We start from the raw sequence: 13,064 nt of genomic DNA, 5'->3' as shown, positions 1-13,064 counted from the left end.
TTGTTCTTTTCATTCGTTTTTGTCGTTAAAGTCAAACTGCGTTTGACTTTCTTCTTTGACCCGTTTATGGTCAACGCGAAGTTCGTTTGAACTTCATAACGTGAGCGTAATCACGATGGTTATAGTCCCTAGTGACTATACCTACTGATTACCACGTTATCTAGGCTCAGTGATGAGTCGTAGTTTCGGCCAAAATGCGTTTTCTCGCGTATTTTGTAACCAAACTACTGTAGGATATCAAAACCGTTTGTTTTGATATCAAAACCTGTTTTCTAACTTAACTAAACATGTTCTAGCATGTTTAGCTCGTCACTTTTTTAGATTAGTGCTTGTGTGGAGCCGAAAGTCAAGCGGACTAAACACCCGCTTAGACTTTCGAACACGACCCGTTTGGTCGATTATTAGGATCCGACCAAACATGTTAAGTGACCATAGTAGAGTAGGGAATAACCTTCCGAGGTTATACCTTATGGTCACTTAGGTTTAATTAGTCGCATGATAGGTAGTTTATATGCCATTGGTAAATGACCAAAATGCCCTTTTCATACATAATTGGTAATTAAGCATATGTAACCCAAACTTTTGTCATGTAACTGATTATGTAACATAATTAAACATGTTTTGGCATGTAATACTTGTCATAAGACTAGTTAGACGTCTCAAATGCGCATTGCGCGCACGACGCGTTAAAGTAGCGTAACCTACCTTAATGGGTCGCAATGGGTCGAAAGCACTTAGGTTAGGTTTCAATTTAGGATGTAAGCTTTGTTAAACCATGTCACATGAGTTCCAACACTCATTTGGTTTACGAGACTTCATTCTATCCGATCGTCCGATTTAGGCGTCTATTGTTTGACTAGTGGTTCGATTACTAGGTGCTACTTGATTCCTTTGGTTTGCTTGAGGTTGTTTAAAGTTCTATTGATTGAGGATAGTTTGCACTACATGTGAGTACATTTTCCCCTATTTTACTCTTTTCAATTGTTTTGGGGTGATTCATATGTATAAAATGATTTTCAAGGTTTAAACGATGGTTTTTCAAAAACAATTAAGATGGTTTATACAAAACTAATAACGATTTCAATAAAGTGAACAAACTTGTTGGCTGTAGTTACATAACAAATGACATTCATTAGCATTGATCAAGCCGACCAGTATTAGGTTATGGTACCATAGGATCTGACAAATCCCGTTATTTTACTGCACCCATGGTTATGTGTGGGGTTGTGGGTAACGACTGAATCTGATGTTTGTTAACTTACCCTTTGGTGGTTTATTAACTCGAGAAGTGAGAAACGAGGTGGTCGAGTCACGAAATGTTATTAGCGAGACAACCATATATAGTTTTCACAATTAAAACAAGGATGATTTAAACGATTTTAAACGAGTTAACGATTTGGAAACGATTTGAAAACGATTTGAACAAGTTAAACGAGTTGGGTAAACGATTGGTTTTTGGTTAGTGTTTAGATAACAGGACGGGTGTAATGTTTTGAAAGCACTGGATCGATGATGAACATCAAACATTGCACTTGATTCAAGACATGAAGAACAAAATAGGGTAGACGAAGAAGAAGATGCAAGACAAACTCATTCATTTCAATACAATCATCACAGATTACATACCAAACGAGTATACATCATCTTCTACAAGCTGGTTTAGATCACAAAGATCTAAACCCTAGCTTTCTCTCACTAACACATAGTCTCTCTCTCTCTAGAATTCACACCAGGAGAATGGATGAGATCTTGTGAGAGGTGCACCAAGCACTCAAGAGTTTCTCTCCGTTCTATCTTCCTTCTTGCCCTAATCCTATACAACACATATATATAGACTAGGGACAAAACTCAGACAAAAACCAAACCCCTGAACAAAGTTCTAGACCAAAACTTGGACAAATTGTCCAAGGATAAACCTTGGACTAAGTTCCAAGATATGTACAATAAAGACCCTAACAATTGGAAGGAATGCACTTTTCACCCAAAGTGCATTAACAAACTCCCCCTTGATCAGTGCATGGTCTTCATGTGGTCTTGAATTCTTCATTATCGTTGACTTTAACTTGGACTTCTGCTTTGGTTGACGCAGAACTGATAAGCGAGAGTTACCCGGCAGGAACTGCACTTACAGTCTCCCCCTTAACTGTTGCATCAGTTCTGTGTGGCATCGATAATCTTCAATCACCGGATACTGCACTTACAGACTCCCCCTTGACTAATGATATCATGCATGCTTTCAACTTTAGCTGAGACTTGATCTTTTAAGTAGAGCACAATGATCTTCAACCCTTCTAATTAAAGACTTGCTGACGATCACTTAAATGGCCGCTTTGTGAAACCCGAAGAATCCAACATCAAACACTGTAGATCCTCCCCCTCAATCTACTCCTGAATCAAGTTAACGCGAACCGACCTACAACCACATGTAAGAATATCGCTCGATACATTAATCTTCAAACCTAACCAACAGCAGAAAGAAACATTGAATTTCCAATGCCCAGCCTTGAACACTTCAAATTCCGCAAAAACATGAAGCTCAGTTCGATAACAAACCGAACTTTGTAAAAGTACATCCACCATCTTGATCAAAAGTATTCAACCCTTCATGTATGATCTCATCTTGTCATGTATCCTCATGATCAATCTCCTATCTTCATAAATCCGCTAAATCCCCGATGGCTTTCATCTCCGACCTTCCCCTCAAATCAAGAAGCCCCACATTATTTCAGACCATAACTAATCTTCTCTACTCTAAACAGCAACTAAATAAGGCTCAATCTTCAACTAGTCGTCAACCAAGAATTCAGCTTCATCACGTCAACACTTGATTAATAACATAAACACACGTGACAAAACTCCATCACACACGAGCTATTTCATGCACAAGCTTTATATTTACGAAGAAAATAGTAAATTTTTACTCCCCCTTTTTCTTCGTAAACTGTCAACGTTCAAGCCAAGTCACGATAATATCCAAGATTGTCCCAAAACTCTAGTAAGTACCAAATCCGAACTCCGAGAATCTTGAAAAGAATACCGTGGACCACCGTTACCGCGTCTCGTCCCCTCATTTAATCCGGACAACATAAGTTCAGTGACCCGAAACTGACTTAAAGTTTCACAAAGAAACGCGGATGGTTTGAGCTCAAGGAAACTCGGATGAGGGAAACTGGACCAGAGCAATCATGATCATCAGGTTTAAAAAGAAACTCGGAGATTAAGTTTAAAGGAACAAACTCTGATCCTTTTAAGGCTTAAAAAGTAACTCGGAAGTTTCTCATAAACTTCACTCGGAACAGAACTTTTATACAAGAAAAAAAACTCAAACCTCGGACTCTTTAAGAATAAAGAGATAAACTCGGAAACCTGGACTACAAAAACAATGAAAAAAGGATGAAACACAGAAACTAGGGATGAGATTTTTTACCGAAATACCGGTACCGTACCGGTGCCATACCGGTACTGTACCGATGCCGTACCGTACCGATCATAAACGGTACCGGTATCGGTAATAGATTTTTCAAAATTCGGTATCGGTAAAAAACGGTATCGGTACCGGTATTTTTCGGTAAATACCGGTATTAGTACCGAATTTATTAATGACTTATATATTTTGCTATTATCTTAGATCCCACTATGAAGTTATATTTTCTTGAACATTGTTTTACAAAAACCAATATCAAATTTCTTTTGTTTGGTTATTTTTAATCAATTATGATGATTTTTTAGACATGTTGGATTTTGGATGTTAAAAGTCGAACCCATGAATGTTTACCTTTTGATTTTTTTGACTACTTAATATGTTTACCCTTTGTTTACATTCCTCTATATATTACTCCAGTTCAATCAGTAATTGATGGATGGGTTGCACATGAAATTTTTTTAGGTAAAACAATGGATGACACCAAAGCGGTACCAATATGGTAAAGTACCGAAATACCGGTACCGATACTGATACCGTACCGGCACCGAATCTATAAATACGGTACGGTAATCGGTATCCACATTTCCTCAATTTCGGTAACGGTATTTACGGTATCGGTACCGGCACGGTACCGGTATCGTACCGATCTCATCCCTAACAGAAACTTGGAACAAAACAAATAAACTCGGACTCAATTGTGAGCTAATAAACTCTGACTATTAAAAAAATCTTTTTAAAAATCGAAGTCATTTAAATGCCGATAGGATTTTTTTTTTTAAAAACTCTGTCCAACTTAAATTCTGAAAACTCTGACCAACTTAATCTCTGAAAACTCTGACGAACTAAAACTCTGAAAACTCAGACCAACTTAATCTCTGAAAACTCTGACCAACTTAAAGTTTCAAAAGAAACTCTGAATGTTAAAGCTTGGACTGATGTTTCACAAAGAAACTCTGATGGAAAACATAGAGTGAAGGAAACTCGGATTAACAAGTAGACTTAAAACTCTGACTCAAAGAAAAAAAAAACAAGGTAAAACTCGGAAAACTCAGAAACATTTACTTCAATACTCGGACAAACCAAAGAACATAAAAGAAAACTCGGAACTTTGCCTTTGGAACTTTGCCTTTCTAAAACTCGGAGAAATCAGCTCGGAAATATGTTAAAACTTAAAACTCGGAACCTTTGATCCTCTGTTCATAAAAACTCAGAAACAATATCACAAGATAATAATCGGACTGTTGAAACTATGCAAAACTCGGAACACCTGAAAGATTCAAAAACTCGGAGTTGAGATGTCTTGTAAAACTCGGACCTTGAATGATTAAAAACTCGGAATTGAGAGCTTGAAGACTTGCACTTTCAAACAACATAACTCGGAACATCTAAAAACTTGGAACATCCATATTATAACTCTCGGAACATCTATAAAGCTCGGAACATCCAAACTTTCTTTAAAACTCGGAAACAAAGTGAAGACTCGGAATCCATTTAAACTTAAAAACTCTGACCAGAATTCGGAATTGACATAAACTCAAAACTCGGAACAAATCCATCATCATTAAAAATTCGGAATAGGTTGATGAGAGTGTAAAACTCAGACAAGTTTCAATAACCAATCTCCGGACTATCTCCCCAGTGTGACTTCACACTGGTTCACCAAAACCCCAGAAACACAAACACAGAGTTTTAAACTCAGACAAACCTTTTTTTTTTTGGATCAAAACCCTAGATCTCCAAAAACCCAGCAGTTCTCTCCAACACAGCTCGAATATCTTCATATCTGGACCAAAATCTTCAAGTCTTGAAGATGTTTGGCGGAAACAAACATCAAATCAAGAGCAATGGTGATTTGGAAGGCGGTTAGACCATTCTGAATCGGTAACCATGCTCTGATACCACTGTGAAAGCACTGGATCGATGACAAACATCAAACATTGCACTTGATTCAAGACATGAAGAACAAAATAGGGTAGATGAGGAAGAAGATGCAAGACAAACTCATTCATTTCAATACAATCATCACAGATTACATACCAAACGAGTATACATCATCTTCTACAAGCTGGTTTAGATCACAAAGATCTAAACCCTAGCTTTCTCTCACTAACACATAGTCTCTCTCTCTCTAGAATTCACACCAGGAGAATGGATGGGATCTTGTGAGAGGTGCACCAAGCACTCAAGAGTTTCTCTCTGTTCTATCTTTCTTCTTGCCCTAATCCTATACAACACATATATATAGACTAGGGACAAAACTCAGACAAAAACCAAACCCCTGACCAAAGTTCTAGACCAAAACTTGGACAAATTGTCCAAGGATAAACCTTGGACTAAGTTCCAAGATATGTACAATAAAGACCCTAACAATTGGAAGGAATGCACTTTTCACCCAAAGTGCATTAACAAACTCCCCCTTGATCAGTGCATGGTCTTCATGTGGTCTTGAATTCTTCATTATCGTTGACTTTAACTTGGACTTCTGCTTTGGTTGACGCAGAACTGATAAGCGAGAGTTACCCGGCAGGAACTGCACTTACAAATGTGATGAAGGCATGGTAGATACGCCGCTGGTACTTCTTATATATAAGTGTTTTCATCATATTACATACCGTGGCGTTATTTAGTTCACTTGGGTAAATGATTTTTAAACGATGTCACACAACGATGTTTTCTGAAAGATATAAAAGATACGAGTTTTTAACAAGTTTTTACAAGATGTTTTACAAGTTGGTTTTCTAAAACAAATGTTTTTGGGGTTAAGAAGCATGGCTACAAGATTTTACAAACTATAACCCACTTGATTTGAGTTGGTTAAATATGTTGTAAGACACTTTTTAAAACAAGGTTTGTATTTTGACTCTTGTAGTCTAATAAAGTACTGCAACATATAAACGGTCCATGATTCCGACACTCTTATAAAACCTATGTACTCGTCAGCATTTCTTTGCTGACTTTGTTTTTACATATGTTTCAGGTGATGTTGCTTGATTGAATTCTAGGATGCATGCGTCACATAGGATCTGGACGAGGCCTTAGTGACATAAAAACAATGAGAGTCGATATGTAATTTGTTTGTGATGTGTTAAGACAATGTAATGTTTAATATTATCAATAAAACGAAACACTTTTTGTATCCATGGTTATGAAACGATAGCTTCTGTTACAACACTCCCCGACGTTTCCGCCACGGTTTGTTGTCCTACGTGGTCAGGGTGTGACACTTAATAGTCCTATAGTTCCCCGAACCGGGCCACAACAATATTCGCCCTAGGAGCCGCAGTCTGCAAAAGCTTTAAACCACTTCGGAAACCCATCTTTGTAACTCTCTACAGGCGTCCTTGAACCATTGTTAATAGCCAAAGTATTATTAAAAAGCTTAGTCACATTATTATTCATGAGTGCTAACATGTAGTTGGAAGCACTAACCTCCACGAATCCAGCGCAACAAGTCTCGAGGTTAGTCAACGCGGTACTAAGCCATGTTTGCGCATCGAAAGTGGTACACTTGGTGGTTGGGTCTAGGGTTTGGTTTAGTTGCAAAATTGTGTTTTCATAGAGCTTCAAACAATTAGCCCATGCAGCCCTTTCGCGCTCGTTACGACAATTTTGACCGAGCCATTTGGTGTGGCTTTCGGCGTTAAGTGCCCTTTCCATGGCTAGTTCCAAAGCCGCCTTTCAAAAATCAGATTTGGCCATAACAAGACCGAATTTGTGCGACTTGTTGCTCATGAATTATATTTCAATACTTTCGGACTATGAAGGTATCTTCGAGGACTGGGGAAGCCCACAAACCAGACTATACAAGATTTCATTATATAATCACATATAATAGGGACTATGATATCAAAAACCAATCCATGATCCTCTAGTCTTCTTTGATTTGAGTTTTGATCAAGATTTATGTCTTGGACCCAATTTTCCGTCATGTTTTATTTCTCAAGATGAGGAATATAGTGTTCATTATATATTATTGAGTTAGTACATGTACCCAACAAAATCCTACCTATAGCATGATCAGTATTCAATTTAGTAGAACGGAACGGTTTTTAAACCCTGCTGTAAAAGGAACACCGGTTTTAGGAAGCCAATTATAACCCGAAATGAAATGGGCCACCGTGAAAAACTTAGCTGTCTTTGGATCTGTTATGGCATGGTAATGGGGCCAATTGACCCTTTGATTAGTAGAAGAACCTGGCCCATAATTCATGTACTCTCCGCAATAAGCAGTATCCTTGTGACCCCAACTATCAAGCCACCCTTGTGGGTCCACCAACCCATCAAGAAAAGATTGCATATAAACGGTTCGACTCAGCCCAAACCATGGCCTTCCTAGAAATGCTTTTGTATGCTTACTCGGATTAAGCTCGGGTGCGGCGGTTACCATACACCCTTGAAATGAATACCCCGTAGGTTCGTAATCATTGTTTCTTCCATGAGCCGTTACTACTAACCCGCCTCCTGGTAATGGTTTTCGAAAAAAGATATTGCAATCTTGGAAAACTGCTCTCGCGCTACCAAAAATGAAATCTACGGTTCCAAAGATTTGGCATTCTTTATAGAATTGCGTGTAGGCCATAGTAAGAAGTGTGTCTTGGTATCCTTCAAAGCTGCAGCGGTAAAATGTTGATTTGTCGGAAGAAGATAGGACCGCAAGGGCTTGACCTCCCTGTGGCCCTGCAGTGTTACGGAATGTGATGCCCCGGGCGATAAATTTGCGGCTCCAGACTTCTGCATTGATCCAAACACAATAAGTTAGGTGTTTATAGTCTAATCACTTATAGAAAAAAAGAAAATAAGTCGGTAGGAAATGCGTATAAGTTGGCCAGAATTTTTTTTAATGGCCAACAAATCCTCTAAATGATCTACTGTCGAAATTCACCACATCGGGATAAACCCGCCTCCGAATCGGTGAAAACTCTCACCTTGGGCCGAAGCCCATGAAGACTCACCCGAACGCACGACAATGCGGTGAGGTAAAACCTGCTCAGTTCAAGGATCGAACTAGCAATCGCCTCCTACTCGCCTAGTGTTCCATCATCACCAGGTGTCATTGAAACTAAATAGTGGGGGCAGGAATTGAACCTGGGTAGCTTGGAACACGAGTTCTCCCCCTTACCACTCCACCACCAGCTCACTGGCGATTAAAAATTGTTTTATCAACTCTTTTTTCGTTGAAAGCGTTTTCGTCATAAATTCGCTGGAAATAGCGTTTCCTACGAATTACCAACGAAAATTGACATATGAAAATGGAAAATAATCCAAATAAAATAAGTTTAGTGTTTATAGTCTAACCACTACTAGAAAAAAAGGTAATTAATAGGAAAATAATTTCGTGGGAAATGCGTAGGAAACTGTTTCCCACGGCCCTTTTATGATAAAATCGTTTTTGTCAAAAATTTGTCGGAAACTGCCCATTATTCTAACAATGAACAAAACAAATTGTGTAGACATGAACTCACTAAAAGTTGCTGATCCCTGCAAGTCACCAACCTTTGAGGTTTTGAGCATGTCACCACCACAATGTCGGTTACCGGTTATGATCGTCTTATTTATTCCGTCACCATACATCGTGATATACTTAGCTGTCTCTGGTATCTCCACATATTCTTTATAAATGCCAGCTTTCACGTAAATCACAAACCTCTTTTTGGGCATGCGGTGAATCATCGCATAATCAACCGCTTTTTGAATGGATTTAAAGTCACCCGAACCATGTTGAGCCACCACAACATCGGGCTTTTCATTCGCCAAATCAGCAAGCTTGTATTCGTCGTTAAAATTCACATTAACAAGCCCATTAGTATTACAAGATGGAAAAGTAACACTAATAGCTAAAGAGTTGACTATTAGTTCGGTCAAACTGGTAGTTATTACGGGTAACATGGTGTTGGTCATGTTAATCAACTCGAACCCTTTGTGACAAACAGTTATGTAGGTTAAACCCGCGCTAAGCCATGTTTGGACGTCTAGTGGGGTGGGTTGGAGGTCATGGTGAGGGTTTAGGACCATGTTAAGTGTGAACGCGGTCCGGTCAAAGTAGTCAACGCAGCTACCCCACAAGCTTTTACCCGGGACATTTGGATACGTGGACTTGATCGCACGAGTTTTGTTACAAGCCGCACGTGCTTCATCAATGGCTGATTGTATGGTCACGTCTAGGAATTGTTTAGCCGTTATGGGGGCGGTGAAGCTGTAGCGTCTGGCGACGTAGTGGTTGCATGTTTTGTAGTGCGGGGTTTGGCGGCACCACCAGGTTATGGTGCCGATGGTGACAGCGACAGTGACAGTGGTTGGTTTTGATGAGAAAGAAAGGAGAAGTGAAATAAAGCAAAGGAAAAGAGTGACTTTCATAGTGAAATGCTATTAATTTGTAAGTAATGTAAAATGGTGATGAAACTTCATGTTATAATCTATATTTATATCATGATATTCAAAGTTTGAAGATAATGCGAAATCAAATCAAACTAAGTAATAAGTTAATTGCATGGCTTGTGTCACAACGGTTACATGCTTTATTACAAAAGTAGGAACTAAAAAAATTGCATATATTGGTAAGAGTTTGTATCATAAAGGAAAATTATGAAAATAGTCGAAGTTGACCAAAATTTTTCCAAAATAGACTAACCAAAGTAATCATCCCTTTTTTTTTTTTTTTTTTTTTTTTGCGGTCAGAAGCCGTTATATCAACTTCATCGACTGAAACGGCTAGGATTTAGCCTACATTTTATGATAGAAAGCGTTGGCTAAGCCTATACGTTTGGTGAAAAGTGTCGGCTAAGCCCGTTCTTTTGGTGAATTTTGCCAGCTCAGTCTCCGCTTTAAGGTTTAGACATCTTACTGGTTTAGTACTTAATGGTTCAGACTGTTTAATTCAGTGTCTGTTTTGGAAAAATTATGGTCAAAGATGACTAATTTTGTAATTATTCCTTAAAAAGTGAGATTCATAAACTAACGTATTGATTTACTATTTTTCCTTAAAAATGAAATTCATAAACTAATGTATTGATTTACTACTTAAAAAATGAGATTCATAAACTGATGTCTTGATTTACTAATAACGTTATTTCTAAGTCAAACTTATTATCTTTACCACTTTATCTATCAATAGACATTAATTATTTAATGGATAAATTACACTTTTCGTCCTTTATTTTTGTATCGAATTGCAATGGATGACCTTTAACTTCAATAATTACAGTCACAATCCTTTATTTGTAAAATTCGTTCCATCTTTCATCCTTTAGCACAAACAAGGTTAAAATTTTCAGTTAAGTTTATATGTATAAGGGCATTTTGGTCTTTTTACCAATCTAATTAAAATATTTTATAAATAAAACAAAAAAGAAAATTAAAAACTTATAAAATATATTAAATAATCATATCTCATCTCTCTCCATAAACTCATCCCTGTTCTTCAGCTCTCTCTCTCTATACAATTTGGTGTCATATTCCTTCCTTCCTCCGAAATGTTGGAATCAGATCTAGAACATGCGAATCTTACATTCGTTCGACAGATCTAGAATATGCAACACCATCGCCTTTGGGGGTTCATGACGGAACCCTAGCCGCCATAGTTGGAGGGAGAAAAATCTGTTCGGAAACAGGTGTTATTGGAAGCGATTGCAGTAGACTTGGAGTTTGGTCATCAGCCACAACGTCCCCTCGCGGTGATAGCAGTCAAGGTTTGGCTGATTCTTCAACCAGAACAAGATTTCATATGTACAGTAAACTAAATATTAAAAAGTCATGTTGACTATTAATTTTAACAAGTAAAGACCAAGAATTAGCAAAAATTGGATTCAATTCATAACCTTTTTGAGAACCAAGTTCAAGAAACGGTGAAAGATTGTTGAGTTTTTTTATCCCAAAAAATCTGCAGAGAATTATTTTCATGGGTTTTATGCACTCGTGTGTGTCCCCATTTTTATAAGTAGGTGCCTACTTTTTAATGCTTTATTTATAAAAATAATAAGGCAGGCATCAGGTTTCTTTCTGGAGGCTTTCATTGTATTGGAGTGTAAAGTATGAAATTTGAACAGGTATCTTTTTATCTTGAATTGTGAAGTGGGGGAGTTGTTATAAAGAGACAGAAGTGGTGTTACTGATTACGGTGGTGGTGGTGGTGGCGGCTGCGATGGCTGGATATGATAGTGGTGGTGGAGGTTGGATGAAGGGGAAGAGGGAAAGAGATGGATCAGAGAAGAGACAGGGTTTTTATAAAAACAAAAAAAGTGAAATTACCAGTTTACCCTCATGTGCAAGGCACATGTTTTAAGTTAACTTAAAATTTTAACCTTGTTAGTGCTAAAGGATGAAAGATGTAACGAGTTTTCCAAATAAAGGATTGTGACTGTAATTATTGAAGTTAAAGGTCACCCATTGCAATTCGATACAAACATAAAGGACGAAAAATGTAATTTACCCTTATTTAATTAATAAAAATGCTAATAATCTAAAACTTATTCATAGTTATAGATTTCAATACATTAGAGTAGAATTAAAATATTTCATATTCTAGAATAAGTGTAATATCTAAAGATCATAATTCTTAGAAAACACAATACTTTAATTAATACAACACTCAATAAAAATACATTTATTTTGACTAGGAATGTTACGGTTATATATGTTTTAGTTTCAAGTGGAAAATTTTTAAAAAGTTTGAATTTTGCATTAGACCTCATTTGTCATTGGGTGATCACTTGGTGTATTATTCCTTCTATTGGGCCTCCGATGAACCGCGGGATCTATTGCTTTTTGAATCATTTTAAAATCTCTTGAACCATCTTGAGCCACCATAGCGTCCGGCTTTTTTATCGCCAAATCAGTCAGCTTGTATTCGTCGCTAAATTTAACATCAACGATTCATTAATATAACTAACTGGAATAGCAACACTAATAGCTAACGAGTTGACTATTAGTTAGGTCAAAATGGTAATAACTTACGGGTAGCATGGTGTTGGTCATGTTAATCAACTTGAAACCTTTGTAACAAACGGTTATGTAGGTTAAACTACAATTGAACCATGTCCGGACGCCAAATGAGGTGGGTTGGACTTTGGAGGTCATATTCATGGTTTACGACCTTGTTAAGTGTGAACACGATCGGGTCAAAGTAGTCAACGCATATAGCTTACAAGTACAAGTGTATGCCACAACGTCCCACTCGTTATGTCATTTTCCACTATTCATCCATATTTTACATATCTCATTACTCCTACATAATAAAAAAAATCACACACGTATTAGATTCAGCCAGTTACAACTCACTTTATCTGGCTTGTTCAAGTACTAGTGTGTCAGTTATGAATTACCTTTGTATCAGACCTGAATCCAATGCCTTTAGATCATCGTAAATTTTGGTACCGCTAGAACAAAGACCTAATAATCACATAAAGTTCATTGTTTTCATCATTTTAGACTTGATTTTCCTTATTTTCTTATTTTTATGGTATTTCCTTGTTGAATATGAGAATTATAACATCACAATCTAAATTTGCATGTGTTAAGTATAAGGGACATAGTTAAAGATCATACAAGTAATGGTTTGTAAATTTATAAAAAATAAATAAATCAGAGATTTATTATAATTAACCAGAAATTCTGAGTAAACTCTTATTACATGAATGAAAGAAAT

General features: G+C 37.3%; 1 protein-coding gene across 1 annotated transcript; it reads right to left on the bottom strand.

The window, feature by feature from the left end:
* Positions 1–7,448: 7,448 nt before the first annotated feature.
* LOC110867233 (pectinesterase 2) lies at positions 7,449–9,778 on the bottom strand. The gene is made up of 2 exons (XM_022116359.1): positions 8,887–9,778; positions 7,449–8,155 (listed from the first exon to the last, which is right to left on the bottom strand). Exons 1-2 carry the CDS (start codon positions 9,776–9,778, stop codon positions 7,449–7,451), a joined length of 1,599 nt encoding a protein of 532 aa, XP_021972051.1.
* Positions 9,779–13,064: the final 3,286 nt, after the last annotated feature.

Source organism: Helianthus annuus, chromosome 7 (assembly GCF_002127325.2).
Source record: "Helianthus annuus cultivar XRQ/B chromosome 7, HanXRQr2.0-SUNRISE, whole genome shotgun sequence".
Lineage (NCBI taxonomy): Eukaryota > Viridiplantae > Streptophyta > Magnoliopsida > Asterales > Asteraceae > Helianthus > Helianthus annuus.
The sequence above is the reverse complement of the archived record's forward strand: the minus strand, read 5'-3'. Positions and strand labels throughout refer to the sequence as shown.